Source organism: Haliotis rufescens, unplaced genomic scaffold, assembly GCF_023055435.1.
Source record: "Haliotis rufescens isolate VD_foot unplaced genomic scaffold, xgHalRufe1.0.p SCAF_7, whole genome shotgun sequence".
NCBI lineage: Eukaryota > Metazoa > Mollusca > Gastropoda > Lepetellida > Haliotidae > Haliotis > Haliotis rufescens.
Window position 1 is genome coordinate 56602439 of NW_025964361.1, and position 22870 is coordinate 56625308.

General features: G+C 39.8%; 1 protein-coding gene across 1 annotated transcript in view; it reads left to right on the forward strand.

Annotated features, from left to right (window-relative positions):
• Positions 1-2626: 2626 nt before the first annotated feature.
• Positions 2627-22870, forward strand: part of LOC124129815 (zinc finger CCHC domain-containing protein 10-like) — a 67585-nt gene continuing 47341 nt past the window's right edge. Inside the window, exon 1 of the mRNA XM_048387550.1 lies at positions 2627-2675. Within this exon, the coding sequence (XP_048243507.1) occupies positions 2638-2675 (38 nt within the window). The 5' untranslated portion in view covers positions 2627-2637. The remainder of the gene's footprint in view (positions 2676-22870) is intronic.

Consider the following 22870-nt stretch of genomic DNA (forward strand, 5'->3'; position numbering starts at 1 on the left):
TCTTGTGACCGCCTCACAACTTTAATCGTCAACTCACGATGATTGATGCGTACATAATATCCTTCAGCTATGTGTGGAGTTTTATAGATGAGACTGGACCCACTGTTTAACACGTCTACAGCTGTCGCATATAGACATTGAAACTAATATATCGACTACACCCCATGCAAGTCTATATCAGTTGGCACATCTAGATTACCGCAGTTCCTGAAAATGAATAGAGTCTCGGGGCTCCTTTCTATTATATCATATGAAGATAATTTCTCTACTGCAAAATATATTCATTTCAGTGACTGGGTGTTAGTCTACAGTCGCCTGTTTAAATACGCTGTTATGTTTATATTACCGAAAAATGCATAAATCATATACAATAAAAAAATGGGGGAATTTGAAGTTGGAAAGGAATCGTATTTCTGGTAACAAATCTTTGTCCATAACCTTTTGTGGCAACCCATGCCTCGTGTGAGCGTGATGCGTGGAGTTCCTATGTCACGTGTTATCGGTCGTTATAACTGTCATTATTTCACGTAGCACATTCCGAGAAACGATTGTGGTCATCTAGGGCGACATGTAAAGAGAAATGGTCAAATAGTCTCTATTCGTCATCCATAAGGTTCAACATATGCAACCAGCGTTGGGACCAGAATAGGTCCTCAGCAAACAATGCTGGTCGTAAGAGGAGACGTCATAGATTGGGTGGTCAGGCTCGGTGACATTCATGATTGCGTGTCATCGTACCCCGACGACGTGGGTCGTTGCTCACAATATCGATCACTGGGTTTTCTGATCGAGACTCGATTCTTTACAGGCCGCCGTCATATAACTGGAATATTGCTGATCATTACAACAAACACGCATTACTGTTACTCTCAACACATCCACTATTAGAGAGTTAACGTTGTTTAAATTTAACGCTAAATTGTGTTACAAGGTCACAAGGTTACATCAATCGAGGCCTCCGCAAAACCTTCCAAAAGATTTATGGTAGACATGTGAAGGACATTTCCAAATTTGACGCATCAGTGAAACGAATGATTTCCGATGCAGTTCCCTACTTTGACTTGTAATATATGATTCCGTGTTGTTGTTTTTTCATGTGAACAATTGACTTGCCTTTGCATGTGTTTGTCACGGGTGCCATCGGTGGGGCAGGATACGCTCACCTTTTCGCGAACACATAGTATTATCACTGTTTTATAGTGATTCATACACACATGCTCATGATATAGTCGGAATTGTACAATCGACTCAACTTTGGGCAGAGAACATGGACATGGAAAAAGTTTGTCGTTTTTATTTTCACCTTTGTTGTATTATAATACAGGCATGTAAAGCAGGTACCATTGCTGGCGTAATACAGACACCTTCTGTGACGTAATACAGACACCATTGCTGGCGTAAAACAGACACCATCTGTGACGTAATACAGACACCAGGGGCGCGTTGCAAGCCACGAATCGCTTAGAGAAAGCAAATTCATCGCTCAACCCGGGGTCTGCAACAGTTCGAAGCGCTTGCGCACTCTTCCAAAATGGCGGCACAACTACCGCTTGGTTGCCTTGACGTTTGTTTGTTTGTTGTTTAACGCCGCACTCAGCAATCTTCCAGCTATATGACGGCGGTTTGTAAATAATCGAGTATGGACCAGACAATCCAGTGATTGACATCATGAGCATCTATCCACGTTATTGGGATACGATGAAATGCATCAACCATGTCAACGAGCCTGACCATCCACGTAATGAAGATCGTAATAGAAGAGGCTCGATGACGAGCTGATGAAATTTATGACTACTTTGAAGATGTGGAGCAGACTGAGGATGATGGGGTGTTAGCTACCTTAGCTCATTTTCTCGTTGATCCAGTCAAGAATTCCTTGTTCCGCTGTCAAAGGAAGCCGCCATTTTGGTTTGAGAACGAAGCGACCTCAGTCAGCGATTGTTTCGCTTGCAAGCGGCTGAAAGTTAGCGCACTGTTGTAAGGCGAATCGCTGTACCTCGCTTACAAGCGATTGGCGCTTTGCAACGCACCCCAGCTGTGACATAATACAGACCATCTGTGACGTAATACAGACACCATTGTTTTCGTAATACACACAAAACCTGTGACGTAATACAGACACAATTTTTTACGTAATACGTAATGCAGACACCATCTGTGACGTAATACTGACATTGCTGGCGTAATACAAAAAAAACATCTGTGACGTAATGCAGGCACCATTTTTGACGTAATACAGACACCATCTGTGACATAATACAGGCACCATTTTTGACGTAATACAGACATAATCTGTGACGTAATACAGACACCATTGTTGGCGTAATAAAGACACGTATTTTGTTCATGGAGTTTCATTTACTCGCTGATTTTGAACCACATGTAGATATTGAATTAAATGCATATTCACTGCAGATAATAATACAGTTCACAAGCACACTCGTATAACAAGTTCATTTTATTACGAATTTCCTCTTTTATCGTATTCAAAACATGGTCATTGTAACTGTTATTCTCGGGCGAAATACGAACATGTAAATTTAAGTTCTTTGTTCGAAAATGTGCTCTGCTCGACATACAATGCTTAGTGGGTCCCATAAAGTGCTCATTTACCCAGTTACTTCCCTTACATCGAAAATGGCGTCCTCCATACGTCCACTCTTCATGAAGAAAAAGTAAGTATACCTTATTAAATACGCTTTTGTGAATGGGATTTTTTCACCAAATAGTGACACTGAATCATTTTGCTATTTTTGACAATAACTACAGATTATAATAACATATTTGTATTTTTTCCCCAAATTACTAACACAAAAACACCACCAACATCAATTTTCATCACAAAATCCAACTGACACTATGAGTCTATGACGGTCTGTGACCGTCATGTATTATGTTTATAAAGAGCCCTATGGTTCACGGTCTGATGGATACTTCCATTCAAAATCTGGGTGTTGTAATTCGTGCTTTGAATGAGACTGGGACATTGTCTCTATGTAATCAGCTGGTATAGTTGTGTTACGATTAATTGATGGATTTAAGATTGCTATCTACTTACAATACTTGAAAAGGAGTATTATTATGGATAACAACGGCTTCTGTATACGTACACATCATTACAGGGCTACTTCTTGCCATTCATAGTATTAATTAAACTTCTTGTCGTGCTTACATTCAACTTCTGAATGCCTAGGGAGACTCTCTTACAAAACTTTCTTTCAGCATTGTTGTCACACAGAACATGGTGAATGTATGTTATGAAAGGTGGTGGTGTCAGCAGTAGAAATGCACATTATTGGGATCATGTCTTAGATTTGGATTAGTGCTGTGTGGGTAGTGGTGGATTGCATGGATGCACTAAGTTCGTAGACACCGCCGACACAATTTACACAATTTACAGTGAACTCGTAGACAATCCAGAAGTAAATTTTGTACACATCTAATCTCCATTTTGTTTATCTCATTCAACGCTTTTAATACCAATAGATAGGAGGGCCTGTATCTCTGGCAGAAGTGGCATAGAGTGATCATATATTTATAAACAGAGCAGCAAAAGAAATTCTATCAGTTTCTAACAATCAAACATCATATCATATTAATACAAAAACAAAACAAAATACAAATTTTATTGATACGTAAACTCCCAATAGATATATGTCTACCCTACTCTCACACCATGCACACATGGGGCGGTCAGGTAGCCTAGTGGTTAAAGCATTGGCTCGTCACGCCGAAGACCCGGGTTCGATTCCTGACATGGGTACAATGTGTGAAGCCCATTTCTGGTGTCCCCTGCCGTGATATTGCTGGAATATTGCTAAAAGCGGCATAAAACCATACTCACCCTCACCCATGCACACAAGTGTCCCAAACGTGGGCAGATCATCTGAATTTGCTAAGGCAGAAGGTGACCTCTTACACACTAAAAGCAACCACAAGAACTGGCATAGACATATCCGCTATCTGTCATAGATTTCCTAAAGCCAAGAGATGCAATACTGAATGATAGACTTACATTAATGCAATATTCCCAAATTTTTTTGTTTTGTGTCTACGAATTCTCCATGAACGTTGTCTACGTTTTGGGAGTGGCTATGAATTCTCCATGGCCACGAATAAGTTTTGTTACAAAAACACCTGCAACCTGATTGCATGGCTACGCTGAAGAGTTAATTAACCAACATCTTTCTAAAAAAGACTACAGATGCTATCACAAATAATTAGTGCTCATTTACCTTGTGATCAGCATCTGATTAACTCACATGCCCACAAATTTAAGTAATCATTTTCCAGGAAAATTTGCAACTTGAGAAATCACTGAAGAGACGGGTTGTTTGAGATAGATGTCTCTGAGCACACACAAAAGGTCATTTGAAGCAATATGTCCTGTAATCACACTTCTCTCAAAGAAGCCATTGAGTAGACTCGTGGGTTCACTCGCCTTCCTCCTTTGAAGTCTTCACAGTCTCAACATCCACAGATCTATACAAGCTGGGAAGGCAGTAACTGAAACTCGAGCATGTCTTGGTTGTGAGATGTTTGGAGAATCTTGACAAGCCTTTGCTTTTATTAATGTGACAGGCTGCCTGAGGTTGAATGTGAATGTGTGCATTTATTTGCAAATCAAAACAAGAATGTGTCTGTTTGGGTGAGGAAATATTTTAATGCTGAGATGTTTGTACAATTGACCTGTGAGAGTTGTGGCACTGACAATAAGCTTAAGTAAATTTTTGGTTATGTTAGATTAGAGAATAATGGAGTAAATCTTTGAGAATATTGTATGTTTTTGTCAACTGAACATGCTGAATATGCATTGAATGGTATATTGTTAATTATTAGTATTATTTATGTAAAATGATATGGTGATGTTTTCACTGACTATAGTCGTTCCATTATTGCCAATTTGTTGTCATTTAGGATAATATATTTATTCCATTTTGATTTTATGCTATTCAAGTCTTATTCTTGGGTTCATCATGTGTTGGAAGCAGTGCACTAATCCAGTGTAACTGACAATGTGTTCTGTCTCTCCAAGTTAACTGCCATGTCTCTCCAAGTTAACTGTCACTTGTACACAGGTACATTATCTCTCGCCATGTCTCTCCAAGTTAACTGTCAATTTGTACAAAAGTACAATAGAGCTTGAAAAATGTCTTTAACTCAACTTGTATATTATTTTGTACTCATTCTGCAATATTTTCACTTGCCCTTTTAAATTTTATAAAGTTTTATGTTCTCTGTTTTTATTTCCATTCTATGTAATGAACCTTTGAGTTGACAACAGACTGTACAAAATAATTCACAGTCACTGTCAGCTACCTTCATCATCCCCATTCAAACTCGCTCAACCATGTGTCTTGCAGTTCATTTATTTTTTACAGCCGTACTGTTTTTTTAGAAATGTGCCCCTTTTTTTGGCCTGTTAGTAATCAGATCAACCTCATCATTCTTGATTAAAAATTTCGGTATATCCCCTAACAAAATCATTCACTCTCACTTTGACATTTGAGCGTCTGTAACAAGTTGCTTACGACAAAAATAAAAAAATATACTTCCCTTGCTGTAAAAACTAGTTTCCAAACCAGCTTCTCAAACGCACTTTCTGTTCATTTCTCTAACAAACAGTTGCCAAGTAACTGTATGCTGTCTATTTATGATATAAGCAACATGTATTTCATTATTTTTACTATTAAAGAATGTGCAAGATATGAAATCATATTTAAGGTTTGAAATTATCCTGCATTTTTTTTGAAAACGATAAGAGATGAATTGATACAAATGAAATATATACTGGCCCGGTAGGATGAATGTTTCTTCACTTCTGTCTCGCCCTACACGTACTGCCTCTCATCAATTAGCGGACGAGTGGATTTTCGAGTCCTGGAACTATGTGTGTCTCTCCAAGTTAACTGTCAGCATCTACAAGAGTGAAATATCTGTCTCTCCATGCTAACAATCAACATGTATGGTCTGCACTGTTGATTTTGTTCCAACTCTAATTTTCCGGATTTAAGAGCAAGGCTCTGAACATTCTTGAAATCCATATTCTTTTCTAGTTTCTCTGTTCACATGCACATCTGGCATAATAATACTGTAAATGATGTTGAAATATAAGTTTACAATTTCAAACATGTTTGTCAAAGCTTGTAAAATATGTCATGTTTCCATATCTATGATAGAACCCCAATACCTCACATATGAGGTGACACTCAGGCGTTCTTTGATAAGATCACTGTGAGAATGTCATCATGGATGACAACCACATCATACACACTATACCCTGCTATATTGGGCCACTGGTCGTCATTTAATAACCTAGTTTGATCATATTTGTCTCTAGCTATCGGTCTATTGCTAATGTGACTGGCAACACAGTAAGTGTTGCTCCAATGCTGACGTGAACCCCTTACTGGCCTGTGGCTTTATTGGCAGGTTCAGTGTAGACATGGTTACATTACAGCCACAAGCAGTTCCAGCCAGGCTGGTACATACTATTACATGTCAAGGGGGCTCAGATGGCTTTATTGGCAGGTTCTGTGTAGACATGGTTACATTACAGCCACAAGCAGTTCCAGCCAGGCTGGTACATACTATTACATGTCAAGGGGGCTCAGATGGCTTTTGACCACAAGTCACTATGCAGAGTTGTGTTTCAGTAGTGTTCAACCATGTTAACTTATACTGACTGTTCTATTTCAACTTCTATTTTGCATATGCAAATTATTAAATTCAAAGTTGTATTGTTACATGAAGAAAATCATTATCATCCCTAAAATTAATCTTAACTGATTTCAGCTTAATAGTAACTCTTTAAATGAGAAAGACAGAGAGAGAGAGAGACAGACAGACATAGAGAGAGAGAGATATGTATGGGTGTTCTTTTATCGTCATACCTCAACGGTGTAGATCGGTGCATTTTATTTCGATCACTAATCTTGACTCAAATATTTATAAGAGAGAGAGAGAGAGAGAGAGAGATTGTTGTTTAATGCCACACTCAGTAATATTTCAGCTATATGGCAGCGGTCTGTAATTAATCCAGTTTGGATCAGACAACCCAGTGATTGACATCATGAGCATCATGTCACTAGATTGCCGGACCCGAATATTAATAATACTGTGATGTTGCTGGAATATGAATGACTGTGGCACTAAACAACATTCACTCACCCTGTTCAGTCTGACATGATAGTGTATTGAGGAACATGCAGGAGTACCCTCCAGTCTTGTACAGTGAGTGCTGGCTTGTAACGGCATTGCAAATGTTGCTCCAGTAGACAATGGTTCGTAATAGAAATAACATGTTTCAGAAATGGATGTTTAAGAGACAAAGCAGAATCTGTCCTCACCGTGTGCTGACAGTAACATCAGGAGTAGGATTTGTGGATGTACTTCGTGACCCTCCCAACATGAGATCTGTTTGGTGCATGGTGCCTATGCCTGCACATGTTATGTTAGTGTGTGTTATACATTATATTGCATGTGGTCATGTCATCAGCATCGGTGTATAGCATGCATTTACCACGTCATATGGCCTCAAAACGGATTCTAGGGAGTCAGTGCCAAAATGTTTATCCTGCCCGTTAAACTGAAACTTGAATTTGGCATCATGAGATTTTGCTCTTTGTGAAATAGCTGTGAACACCTGATTAGTTTCCATTGGGCGTAAATTTCAGTGTAGGTGGTCGAGTAAAAACACAACTTTGACTTCCAGATAAACATGATGAATGAAAAGCAGTCCAGTTTAAACATGACAAGATACCAAAAGATAGTTTTTTTGTTATTAGAAAAAATATTTGTGTAAGTATTATTCATCATTTCTTACCAACAGTGTTGATAAAATCTTTGTGGGTTTTTTTAATTCACATAATGGTATAACCAGTGATAACAGAATGAGACAAAATATTTTGTTTGAAAGTCTTCTGTTTCTATTTGTGTAAGCCAACTAAAAACATTATAAGGACTTTTTTATTTCACTTGTTGTATTTTTTGCACTCTTTCGTTTGTTTGTTATTTGTGTGTTGTTTAACACCACATTCAGCAATATTCCAGCTATATGACAGCAGTCTGTAAATAATCAAGTCTGAACCAGACAATCCAGTGATTGACACCATGAGCATCAATCTACCCAACTGGGAAATGATGACATGCATCAGCCAAGTCAGCGTGCATGACCTCCCGATCCTGTAGTTGCCTGTTATGGCAAGCATGAGATGCTGTATCAGCCAAGTCAGCGTGCATGACCTCCCGATCCTGTAGTTGCCTGTTATGGCAAGCATGAGATACTGTATCAACCAAGTCAGCGTGCATGACCTCCCGATCCTGTAGTTACCTGTTATGGCAAGCATGAGATGCTGTCGATCTGTTCCACCCCGGAATTTTACGGGTTTGTTGCGCTCTGTTGTCATAGTTATGCTATACTTAATTATTCACCCAAACTGCTATCACTCTGTCCTATGTCATGGCGTTCTTAGTCTTTGTGTTATCACATGCTTATTAGTTTTACAGTTCCAAGGTAGGGCTACTCAATTTAATTGCATGGCAACTTTAGTCCAGAGGTCGACAGTCACATTAATTTAGTGATGCATTAATCTCGTGAAGTACGGTATTAGTGAAATTGGGAAGAGAACATTATCATAAGTCAGTCTGATTGAATTCATTCCATGTTATTGAATGAATTCATTCCATGTAATTGATGTATTCTATTGAATCACATCTCAATAGTAAATCACTGGAATACGTGTACCGGAAAGGAAATGTAGGTATATTTTATTTGTTTGATTGTTTGTTTGTTGTTTAACGCTGCACTAAGCAATATTTCAGCTATATGGCAGCAGTTTGTATATAATTGAGTCTTGACCAGACAATCCAGTGATTGACATCCGGAGCAATCGATCCACACAATTGGGATACGATGACATACATCAACCAAGTCAGTGAGCCTAACCACCCGATCCCGTTAGTCGCCTCTTACAACAAGCACTTTTTAACAGTTGTAACCTGTCTGGGTAGCCTTGTTTGAATGAGATTATATACAAGATACAGTATAGTGGTTGGTGAGGTGAGGTGAAATGGGGTTTGGTGTCACATCCAAGATTATTTTGCTTATATAACGTTGTGCATGCACATGTGTGTGTGCGTGGCTGCTTGTACTTGTCCGAACTAATGGCAGTTTTATAGTGCTAGCCCACCGAGATACCATGCCGCAGTTTAACATGAATACCCCACTCAGACACAGTATACTGACTCCAAACTTACCAGCCCTTGTTTTAACCCCTTAATGCCGAGCGCCAGGCTGGGTAATAACAAGAACCATCTTTTAACATCTTTTGGTATGACGCGGCTGGGGTTCGAACCCCGGTCCTTCCACTCTCTGGGCAGAGGCTCGACTACTAAACCAGACAAACAAGGGAGGCTGTCTTTAGTGGTAGGGCTGCAATAGGAGTGTTTGAAAGTGTTGTGACCCCAAACAGGTTACGATTACCCAAATATCGCCAATTAAACGAACTATATGTTAAATACACTAAAATGCAAACAACAAAGATTTAAATCTTCTACAATATTTTGATAGCATTTGTGAAATTATATCCAAACTACAGCAGTGAGTATGTACTTTGTTTCTTCATGCTTACCTTTAAAAAAGTTTTGACGTTGACAGCACAGACCCAAGCCAAAAATGTAAAACGAACTTTGGACTGTTGACAAACATAGCCCCAAAAAATAAACGTCAAGTTTATATGGTAATTATATTGACCAAGAAGCTTAAAGATTTATCGACCAGAGAGTTAGCTGAAGTGAAGAGATTTGATTTTTTATATTGACAAAATCATCCCAAACCAACCATGCTAAGGCTTGGAAAGCTAACACTGCTAAGGGCCTACAGGCACTTTAATATGAACCAGATGATCTCAAGCCAGTAGCTAGTAAAACAAATAAAATAGTAATTGCTTTTGAACCTGTTAAATGCTGCAGTGATTTTGCTAGAGACCAAGTTGTTTTTTTTCACAAGTTCATGATTTTATCAACTTTTGATTGGACAGCCTTGTATGTATTTAAATCTTATAACAAAATCTTTCAGATGTTTTGGATGACTAACTTCATCTCGAAGAAAATGAACCCTTCTAAAATACTGTGTGGAATAATTTAGACCGGTCCTTTGTCATGCTTAGTATTGATGTTAGCTCCTGTAAGGTTCTTAAAAAGAGACACATGGTTTTGCTTTCACAAACTATTGATATTTCTCAATCAATCTGTTCCACTTTGTTTTATATTTCAACCTGATTCATGTCAATGTAGATTTCCACGGTCCCATTAAACCCTCTTAACAGTCATGTTTGTGCGCGTGAGAGCATCCGGACATAAGCTTGATAAGGCGAGTGCATGTTGATAATGGATGTCAAACTAGCCTATGAAGTATAATGTCCACACGCATCAGCACGTCGGACTGAGAATTGACTTTTCATGTACTGTCAGTTCATCAACATGGAGTGATGTGCCACCAGTTGACTGCAGTGGGAATTGATTGTAACTTCAAAGAAAGTAATATTCAACAGCATCATTGGTTGTTGTTTGTTTGTGTTGCGTGCACTAGTAGCAGTGTGTCTGTAGGGTTGGTTGTGTTCTGTAAACAGAGACAGGTTTCACTGACTTGCACAGGTTTTTGAGCTGTTCAAGATACTCAGAATGGTCAGTGTTGGGGTTTAACCAACAGTTTAACATTTTTCTCTTTCTAAGTCAAGATTAATGTTAATTATTTTTCAATAGTACATTATACAAACATCATGAATGTATGTTACTATTTGTGTCTATCTTCATGTTAGGTTATACTTCTTTGCTAACAAAAAGGGATAAAATGTGCAAGAACAGGCCGAATTGAATTCCTACACAGAGTTATGGGAATTGAAAAGCTGTGTAAACAAGAGGTCATCCTGACTGACAACTGTTTTAGCATTTCGAACAGTGTTTCATCCATCTGTTTGACGCAGGTTGTAGATACACATTTTTGTGTAACCCACGAGCACAGTTAACGAACCAACAGAGCTGATACTAAGACCAATGATCAGCAGATCCTGTCTTCTAAGGGAGACAACTTTGAACAGTGTGTTGGAGTGGTGTAGAGATTTAGTTCATTGAAACCTGTACTGTCCGTGGCACTTTTTGTTTTTAGTCTGGACTCCTCATTCAAAGTTAATTTTTAGTTAAATTCAATATTAATAAATTATGGTATACAGTTTGTTTGTTTGTTTAACGCCACACTCAGCAGTATTTCAGCTATATGACAGCGGTAGTAATTAAGGAACAAATCAGTTTATAAGTTTCAAACATATTTAAGGTGTGAAGCCAATCAGAAATGTTTGTTTAATGCCCCACTCAGTAATATTCCAGCTCCATGACAGCAGCCATAAATAATTTGGAGTCTGGACCAGACAATCCAATGATTAACACCAAGAACATCAATCCACACAATTGAGATAAGAGGACATGCAATCAACCAAGTCACATGGCCTGACTTTCCGATCCATTACGTCACCTTAACATAAGAATAGGTTGCTGGGGACCTATATTCTTACCTGGAATCCTCACGGTTTCAATCTGAGATATAGAGGTCTACTAAATACCCTAGAGCGCAGATGGGCAATCTTTCAGGTGGGTAGTCCTGGAGCTCCCAATAGAGAAATACAAGATGGTTGATTGATTAGTTCTGAACCTCACATAGAAGGGACTGCTATAGCGTGAAATATTCTGTTGTGGACGTTGCATGATGTCATGGAGTCACATCTTTAAAAACATTAGACAATTGAGCAAATTGTTTTGCTGTGACAAGCAGTCAGTAAAATGGGCAGGGGTTTGTGACCCTTGGAAAACGGACAAACTTGAGGGACGTTACCACATTGAGAAATTTATTGCAAACAAAAACAATAAGAGTAAGGCTTTTGAATGGAAGTAGCTCCCTCTGTCAACTGATCTGAAGTCCTCATTGCCTGAGTCAAATGAAGCTCCAAAATATGATATATCAAAGAAAAGATTTACCTGTAAACGGCCATACTAAAACTGTGTGCTCTTATATGTATGAAGATCCGGGGTGGAGTAGGTCTTCAGCAACACATGCTTCCAGTAAAAGGCGACTATGCTTGTTGTAAGAGGCGACCAATGGGATCGGGTGGTCAGACTCGATGACTTGGTTCATCGTATCCCAAGACGGGATTGTCTGGTCCTGACTTGATTATTTACAGTCCACCGTCATATAGCTTGAATATTGCTGAGTGCAGCATTAAACAACACACAACAAATCATATATATCCCATGTATCTGAGCTCTTCTGGAAATAAAAACCATGAGGAAGAAAAACAGTTTGAGAGACGAGCAGTGATGACTAACTTGTAGTGACATATAGAACAGCTCAGGATAAATGATGAACAGATGAGCTTTTACTGACCTAATAAGGAAATACATTCGTCCCAAATACTACTCCTAATCCGTCATTGGAATCATTTGCACAACTCATGTCCCCAAATTGTTACTACTATTGTACAGGATAGACACAATTTTATGGATAACAACTTCTTTAATACGTTGCTTGACAACGGTATAAGGATCTATACCGAAACGTCGCTTTTTACAGTATTAAAAAAGTTGTTATCCATAAAATTGTGTCTATCTTGTCATCCGCCAACTTCTAAGTAATGCCTATCAAACAAGTTACTATTGTACAGCTATCCGAGTTTATCCTTAGTGTAATGAAATTACATAAGTCACTTCATCATGTTAGTAGGGGCGGTCGGGTAGCCTAGTGGTTAAAGCGTTCGCTCGTCACGCCGAAGACCCAGGTTCCATTCCCAACATGGGTACAATCTGTGAAGCCCATTTCTGGTGTCCCCCGCCGTGATATTGCTGGAATATTGCTAAAAGCGGCGTAAAATCATACTCACTCACTCATCATGTTTGTAAAATCAATGATGAATAGATCTTGTATGAATAGATTGTTGTAATGCTAATGTTCTTTGGGTCGTAATGTTATGTTCTTTGGGTCGTAATGTTACGTCCCTTGGGCCGTAATGTCATGTTCTTTGGGTTGTAATGTCATGTTCAATCGGCCATAATGTTATTTTCTATGGGCCATAATGTTATGTTCTTTAGGGAATAATGTCATGTACTTGCGTCGTAGTGTCATGTTCATTCAGCCAAAATGTTATTTTCTATGGGCCATAATGTTATGTTCTTTGGGGTGTAATGGCATGTTCTTTTGGCCTTAATGGCATGTTCTTTGGGTCAAAATGTTATGTTCTTTGGGTCGTAATGGCATGTTCTTTGGGCCATAATGTTATTTTCTATGGGCCACAGTGTTATGTTCTTTGGGGTGTAATGGCATGTTCTTTGGGCCACAATGTTAGGTTCTTTAGGCCGTAATGTTATGTTCTTTGGTTGTGATGTTATGTTCTTTGTGCTGTAATGTCATGTTCTTTGGGCCACAATGTTTTGTTCTTTTGGCCATAATGTTATGTCCTTTTGGGCCATTATGTTATGTTCTTCAGGGTGTAATGTCATGTTCTTTGGGTCGTAATGCTTTGTTCTTTGGGCCGTAATGTCATGTTCTTTGGGCCATAATGTTATGTTCTTTGGGTCACAATGTCATGTTCTTTGGGCCGTAATGTCATGTTCTTTGGGCCACAATGTTTTGTTCTTTGGGCCATAATGTTATGTCCTTTTGGGCCATTATGTAATGTTCTTCAGTGTGTAATGTCATGTTCTTTGGGTCGTATTGCTTTGTTCTTTGGGCCGTAATGTCATGTTCTTTGGGCCATAATGTTATGTTCTTTGGGTCACAATGTCATGTTCTTTGGGCCGTAATGTCATGTTCTTTGGGCCGTAATGTCATGTTCTTTGGGCCGTAGTGTCATGTTCTTTGGGCTGTAATGTCATGTTCTTTGGGCCATAATGTCATGTTCTTCAGGGTTTAATGTCATGTTCTTTGGGCCATAATGTCATGTTCTTTGGGCCATAATGTCATGTTCTTTGGGCCACAATGCCATGTTCTTTGGGCTGTAATGTCATGTTCTTTGGGCCGTAATGTCATGTTCTTTGGGCCATAATGTCATGTTCTTTGGGCCATAATGTTATGTTCTTTGGGCCACAATGTCATGTTCTTTGGGCCACAATGCCATGTTCTTTGGGCTGTAATGTCATGTTCTTTGGGCCGTAATGTCATGTGCTTTGGGCCATAATGTTATGTTCTTTGGGCCACAATATCATGTTCTTTGGGCCACAATGTCATGTTCTTTGGGCTGTAATGTCATGTTCTTTGGGCAATAATGCTTTGTTCTTTGGGCCACAATGTCATGTTCTTTGGGCCATAATGTCATGTCCTTTGGGCCATAATGCTTTGTTCTTTGAGCAACAATGTCATGTTCTTTGGGCCATAATGCTTTGTTCTTTGGGCCACAATGTCATGTTCTTTGGGCCATAATGTCATGTTCTTTGGGTCATAATGTTATGTTCTTTGGGCCACAATGTCATGTTCTTTGGGCCACAATGTCATGTTCTTTGGGCCACAATGTCATGTTCTTTGGGCCGTAATGTCATGTTCTTTGGGCCACAATGTCATGTTCTTTGGGCCATAATGTTATGTCCTTTTGGCCATTATGTTATGTTCTTCAGGGTGTAATGTCATGTTCTTTGGGTCGTAATGCTTTGTTCTTTGGGCTGTAATGTCATGTTCTTTGGGTCACAATGTTATGTTCTTTGGGCCACAATGTCATGTTCTTTGCGCCTCTAGCCTTTAATTAAATAATGATTACCACACACTGAACATAGAGGAGATAAGGCCACTTCACATGGGCACTGTGCCCATACTTTCAGATTTCACCTGTGTCACTTGCAGCTTTCCTCTGACATAACTAAATTAATGTTCAAAGCAATGTTAATCCCAGCTCATTCAAGACCGAGTGATCAAAATACTAGTTTCTAATACGATTGCTTTTGCTATGTCAACATGTACAATTGTGCGTTGACATCAGCATGACTGTAAAGGAGTTCATCTTGACTTCTTGGCTCAGTCTCTTATCAAGCAGTTGGGTTGAGTTTTGTTGGAGATTTAATTCACACAGATCTCTGTTTTCTCAAAGAAGGAATTATTGGTCTTGATGTTTCCTAGTAGAGTGCAGCAAAAGCTATTACTCCTCGTCAAGAGGTGATAACTCCCTAAACCTAGCGATATGCGCATTGATTGTCACTTGAGTTCAGTGCCATTTGCATATTGCTGTCACATGTTTTCAATCTCTTGGCGATCCCCTCCACCTGATGCCAGACTCGTGATGAACGCAAACGCCTGAAATAAAACATAAAATAAATGTGAAATAGCTTTGTCGATACTTAAGCCGCGCCTTGCCCTTCCAATGCTTTCGGCACTTTCACCTCAATCAATATAGTGCCTACGCTCTGTCACATCCGCTCCTGAAAAAAAAAGTTAATTGATTTAGTTGATTATTTTTTTTCTTTTCGTCAGTGCAAATTCAGTTGGTCAATTACGAACGTCTTTTGTCTCAATTGCTTCTGTGTGACTGTCTCAGTAAGTTGGAGCGCTAGCTGGTTGTAGTGATTGAGTCAAGGTGAACAATGAAAGCGTACTGTTGCTTGTCTTGTGGTTTGGGTAGACAGTGTTTTTAGAACAGGTGAGTTGTTGAAATTTGAACCTATTCCTTTTTAAGTTGCTGGTTCGGGGAGTTGTTTTTTCACTTTAATCATGACATCTCTGTTCTGGGTTGTTATTATCAAGATCATGTTTCTTTTGATTGTTTGTTTAATGATAGTGGGTTTGTTGAAGCCTTTCATGCAAATGGTCAAAAAGGTTTTGAGTTCAAGGTTGATGTGTTTTCTGTCATTTGATGCTGGGAGAAACGTCAAACCAGTATCTAAAGCAAATGTCATCTGAAAATACAGTCTGCCTGGAGGTTAACAAATTTCGAATAACAGTTCTAAGAAGTGATGAGTCCTTATGTTCTCAGGCAGGGGATAGTGGACATTTATGAACTAATGTGGTTAATCACTGACTGATAATGACAGCCCTGTTGTCATGTGTCAGGAGTAGTCTGATCAGTCAGATTTGTTTCTGAACATAACACCAGACACTTTGCATTCAGGTAGAGCCACAGACACCTTGTAGAGAATCTTACAGTCTCCAGACCTTACTGGTCTCAGTTACTCACTCACTAACCCACCCAATCCCACACAATCCCACCCAATCATTCACTAACCCACCCAATCTCTCTCCAACCCACCCACCATGCTTGCTGTAAAAGGCGACTATGCTTGTCATAAGCGGCAACTAATGGGATCGGGTGGTAAGGCTCGCTGACTTGGTTGATACATGTTATCAATCCCAATTGCGTGGAACGATGCTCATGATATCAATCACTGGATTGGCTGGTCCAGACTCGATTATTTACAGACTGCCGTCATATAGCTGGAATATTGCTGAGTGCAGTGTAAAACAACAAACCAACCAACCAAAACCAACCAACCCACCCAATAATTCACCACCCAATAATTCACCACCCAATCACTCACCAACCCACCTGGGGGTACGGGTGGTCCAGTCATTTAAGGCGCCGCAATTTGCTGCGCAGAGTTGCGCCCCTTGGGCACGCCAGAAACCTATGATTGTGGGTTCGATACCTATGATTTTGGGTTTGAATCGCGCGATTATGTTTCTAGGGTTGTCAGCACCATACCCGTGCTCATGGGTTTCACCGAAGTGGCAAACGTCTAAGACCTGTACACTTCACGCATTCATCCCACATTAAGCTGACACGACGCGATGGATAACTGGAATACCGTTAAAAGTGGCGTTAAACCCAACTCACTCACTCACCAACCCACCCAATCACTCACCAACCCACCCAATCACTCACCAACCAACCCAATCACTCACAAACCAACCCACCCAATCACTCACCAACCCTTCCAATCACTTATGACAGCTTCCATGGCCTAGTGGATAGAGTGTCTACCCAGAGAGATGAAGGTTCGGTCATCCTGGCTGCATCATACCAAAAGACGTTACGAGATGCATAGGTGCAATAATCTTGAACACGACGTTAAACCACATTTCACCACCCGCCCAAACCCACTCACACGTGATTCTCATGATTCTCGTCTCGAGGACCCAACTCATTACCCGGTGTTTGAGTCCTCGAAGGTTCTACATCCAATACCATATGAAATGTAAGGCTGGTTATTGCAGAATAAATCACCTTCTTATAGAAAATCATTTCTACTTTAATGAAATGCGGAGGAGACGGTTACTAAAGATTTATAGCGGAAGCCTGATGAAAATTCACGATCAATCATCAACATTTTCCTTGCCTGTTTGAGAAGTTGGATTCTAAATGTCAGGGGTTTTATATTTCAAAACTGGCTCAATCCCAGACAGAAGATGTGAATTCCGATGTGTAGGTTACTTCTGAAGTGAGATTTCATCTGAATAGTCGTTTTCAATTTCATATTATATCATTTGAAAATACTGCTATAGCTGGAGGTGGGTTTGTAATTGTATCCTATGTATTTCAATATGTACTGATTCTTCAGACCAAATCAGGTAGTGAAATTTTACTCTGAAAATAACCGATATTGATACTGATATTGATAGTTGTCATGATAAAACAGAAAAAAGTGTACCTTACCAAGAAAGGACTGAGCCATGTTTTAACTTCATTGAAACAATCTAGTTCTTGTTAAATATTTTTTTAAATTATGCTTCAGTGTGCGATTGTCATTGCCTTTTAATGTCACTATCAATATATTGACTGAAAAATAACCGATGTATTGATTAGTGATGGGGAGTTTTACTGTTACAGACAGTATTTCAAAGTTGACTGTCCCGTTATGCTGCTTTTATTTGGAACAGTAAACTGCGAACTTGTATCACGTGAAGGTCCTCATATCTTGCAGTCTTTTCTATGTGGCACAGTAGGCACTCAACTGTATTAATTGCATGTTTACTGTTGAAAGTCCGGATTAAATACCAGAAGCCGGGGCACAGGTGGCCCAGTTGTCTAAGGCGCCGCGATTCGCTGTGCAGAGTTCACGCCAGACACCTATGATTGTGGGTTTGAATCCTGGTTCGCCCCGATTATGTTTCTAGGTTTGTCAGCTACATACCCGTGCTCGTGGGTTTCACCGAAGTGGTAAACGTCTGAGACCTGCATCACTTCGGGCTTTCCTCCCACATTAAGCTGACGCACCGCGATATAACTGGAATACTGTTAAAAGCGGCGTCAAACCCAACTCACTCACTCACTCACTCACTCACTCACTCACTCACTCACTCACTCACTCACTCACTCACTCACTCACTCACTCACTCACTCACTCACTCACTCACTCACAAATACCAGAAGCCATTACACGTGGTCTGTTTGAAATTCCAAGACATTTCACGTGTCATCTCACCAATCACGATCAGCTGAGATGAGTATTAAATCGAACAATTTCTCGTTGTGGTGATTTGATTTTGTGAGTATAATGCCAGATCTGTATACATTTTGTTTTTCACAATCGGAGCAAAAGGCAGAATCATTACAATCACCTGCAGCTGGCTACAATGTATCATGAACGTTATTGTGTAACAAATACACACAAGAGTACTGCGACTCGGAATTAAATCGCATTAGTTTATTTGTCACGTTGTTGCATTAACACGCTTTGTAGGGAAATTCTTCATGTATTTTGGGAGCCAAGGGTTACCCCAAGCTGCATCCGGGTTAGCGGTATATCGAGGGCGTTATGTCGAGGAATCACTGTATACATTTTGTTTTCGGCTTGTGAAATGATGTCAGACAGTAACTTACCTAATCAAATGAGAGTGTGGGTTCGAATCCCAGATGGGACTTCACCCCAAAAAATATAGTATGACAATTTGTACTTTACTTAGAAAGTGTAAGGCACTGGCTATTCAGTCATGTCTATATATTGTAAAAAATCATATCTTATATCTTTATGAAAGCTTTAATTGTACCAGTGATGACAAATTACTTGGATAAAAGCTAGCAGAGGTTGTCCACATATTTAAGATGTAACACTAATGTGCGGAAGGATTTTCTCATTTTGTGGATGATTAGAATACTTCTGTTTAAGAGGGACTAAATGTATCGGGTTGTCATGCTCTGTGACATGGTTGATGGTGTGTCATCGTACCCAGTCAGCGTGGATCTTTGCTTGCAATATCAATCACTGGATTGTCTCGTCCAGATTTGATTATTTACAGGCCATCTTCAAATAATTGGAATACCAGTAGGACCCACCGCCGTCATATAGCTGGAATATTGCTGAGTGCGGCGTTAAACAACCAACCAACCAACCAGTAGGACCCATGAACATCCGGGGTAGAATAGGTCTTCAGCAACCCATGCTTGCCGTAAAAAGTGACTAAAAGGCGACTAACGGGATCGGGTGGTCATGTTCGCTGACTTGATTGAGGCAGGTCATCATATCCCAATTGTGTGGATCGATGCTCATGATGTCAATCACTGGATTGTCTGGTCCAGTCTCAATTATTTACAGACCGCCGTCATATAGCTGTAATATTGCTGAGTGCGGCGTTAATCAACAAACAAACAAATGGAATACCAGTATTGCAGGGAGCTGCGTTAAAAAACAAAGAAAGCTTGCTAATGACAAAAAAAAAACCTGTGTGGATTTTATGTGGAAAATATTGCTGAACTGTGCTGAATGCCTTTCAAAGCTGGATATAGATATAAACAATGAATCTCAACAAAACCCAAACCAGTTTCTGTTGTTACTTGAAAGTGCAAGAGTGAAGCAAGGTAGGATACACATTTATCAGCAGACACTGACCATGCTGACACACCACACACATAGTTTGAACAAATATGAATGAAAACTTTTAAAATATTGATAAGATCATTTTGCTTGAGGCTGTCACAGAACAACATAAAACATATGTAGATGGCACCTTTTAGGCATGAACTGGTCTTTGCTTCCTGTCAGAAATCTGTTGGAAATCAGATTTGTGTCCAGTCGATATGATTGTAGGAGACCGGATTCTGCATATATGGAACGCTTAATCTCCATCGACATGGTACTTGTCTGACCCCAAGGGAATCGTGGTTCAATGGTCTGCCAGTTCTAAATATGTCGTATACACAGCACTTCAAAAATGACATAGTACTATCATAGATACTGTGACTGTCCAGAATTTGAAAGAAAGTCGATGACGTCGCGCAGGGTCTAAGTTAATCGCCTTGGAGGTATTGCATCAAGAAAGGCAATTTCCGGCTTTTTCAGCGTTAATGAGCAAAAAATATCAGTGGTTATTGATCATCTTCGGGTGATTTTTCTGTCCACAGTTTTCATCTTCATCTTCGATTCTGTAGAACTCCCTTCCTGCAAATATCGTTTATTTTCAATTTTCACAAGATTACTTTTGAAAGGATGTTTCACGGCTTGGTTTGAACGTCTTTGGTGCTTACTGCTGTCTTGGATCTTGTAACAATTATAAGAGCAGCCATGTCTTGTCTGAAATTGTTTTTTATGTGATGGTTGTCGTGCAAATTAACTGAGAAGCAGCTGTTATCATCCCTTTTGATTGGCATTTGATATTGACATTTTGTAATCTGCCCAAATGATGCTTTACCGATTTTTTGGGATTCAAAAATAATTATTTTGTCGTTTTTCGCAAATTTGCAATTTGATTGCTGCAAAATGGCCTTATTATTTTTTCATGGATTTATTCTCAGCTCAGGTTTCCTAAAAAATGAATGAAGAAATATATTCAATTCTGGTTGAATGAACATATGAGTCATTGCCAAATGCCAGGATGGAAATATGAACCAGCTTGATTTGTCAGGAAATGCCACATCGAAGGCGAATGGTTGTTCACATTCCTGATTCCGATGAAGAAAGTAGATCAGAACTCAACATAACAGCAAATGTCTGAATTTGCAAATGGATTATCCAGGAAGTCTTCTTCCTGTCATCAAGGACTACACACTGAATCCCTGGGTGGGTAATTTGTGTCATTGCTATTCTTGGTGGCTCCAGTCCTGATTCACAGCGACTGCAAATTGGTGAAAGTGAAGAAAGGCTCTTTTCACTGTCAGCCGAGATTTGGCTAGAAAACACCTTGGCCAGCCAGTTGAAGACAATTTGACCCGAGTCAGTTCATTGGGTAGTTTGGTACGCAATTGCTAGCATTATTTGGGTTTGTGGACTGCCATTACCATATCTCTGGATTGTATGGCTAGGGTTTAATGTGTGGTCAGTTTGATGTGTGTCTGTATCTGTGTCTGATGAGTGTCTGAATGTCGGCATGATCTGGTGTTGGGTAAAGGGAGAAGTGGGCTAGGATTTATGGCTGGTAATACAGGCAGCAGGTGAAACTGCGATAAAGTATTTCAAATTGTTACATTGTCATGATCGTTTTCTTTTTGATCAAAGGTGACGAATCAGGCTGTCAGTCTGTGCGTATTTTAGGTTCTAGATATATTTTTTATGTCACAATCACTCCAGATCACGGACTTAACTAGGCCTGTTGAGATGCTGATATTCAGCCCCCCAGTCTGATTGCAAATGTCAGTAAAAATTCCCAAATGGGAATTGAGAATTGTTCCTAGTTGATGTTTATGTGATATGACTTTGTCAAATTGACTGGTATTCCACTGATAGCAGTGAGAGGAAGTGGCTTTTAGTGCATATTTTTACATTCTGCTTTGAATGAGCAAGATGACTGCAATGTTCAAATGAAAAAGTTTTTAAAAAATCCCAATTGCTTGCCAAGGGCTCTTTAAGTTTGGAATCCTACATAATTCTCTGCTTCTCACACATAGTGACTTGTAAGTGGCAACTAAATGTAATTGGCAACCCTGATGGTGTGTCATCAGACAATGACAGCGTGGGATGTTGCTCAGATTTGTTCATCTGGCCGTGTTAGCAAGTGTCTGATTTGTTCATGTGGCCGTGTTAGCAAGTGTCTGATTTGTTCATCTGGCTGTGTTAGCAAGTGTCTGATTTGTTCATCTGGCCGTGTTAGCGAGTGTCTGATTTGTTCATCTGGCTGTGTTAGCGAGTGTCTGATTTGTTCATCTGGCCGTGTTAGCAAGTGTCTGATTTGTTCATCTGGCTGTGTCAACAAGTGTATGATTTGTTCATCTGGCCGTGTTAGCAAGTGTCTGATTTGTTCATCTGGCCGTGTTAGCAAGTGTCTGATTTGTTCATCTGGCTGTGTTAGCCAGTGTCTGATTTGTTCATCTGGCTGTGTTAGCGAGTGTCTGATTTGTTCATCTGGCTGTGTTAGCAAGTGTCTGATTTGTTCATGTGGCCGTGTTAGCGAGTGTCTGATTTGTTCATCTGGCTGTGTTAGCGAGTGTCTGATTTGTTCATCTGGCCGTGTTAGCAAGTGTCTGATTTGTTCATCTGGCTGTGTCAACAAGTGTATGATTTGTTCATCTGGCTGTGTTAGCGAGTGTCTGATTTGTTCATCTGGCTGTGTTAGCAAGTGTCTGATTTGTTCATGTGGCCGTGTTAGCGAGTGTCTGATTTGTTCATCTGGCTGTGTTAGCGAGTGTCTGATTTGTTCATCTGGCCGTGTTAGCAAGTGTCTGATTTGTTCATCTGGCTGTGTCAACAAGTGTATGATTTGTTCATCTGGCTGTGTCAACAAGTGTCTGATTTGTTCATGTGGCCATGTTAGCAAGTGTCTGATTTGTTCATCTGGCTGTGTCAACAAGTGTCTGATTTGTTCATCTGGCTGTGTCAACAAGTGTCTGATTTGTTCATCTGGCTGTGTCAACAAGTGTATGATTTGTTCATCTGGCCGTGTTAGCGAGTGTCTGATTTGTTCATCTGGCTGTGTTAG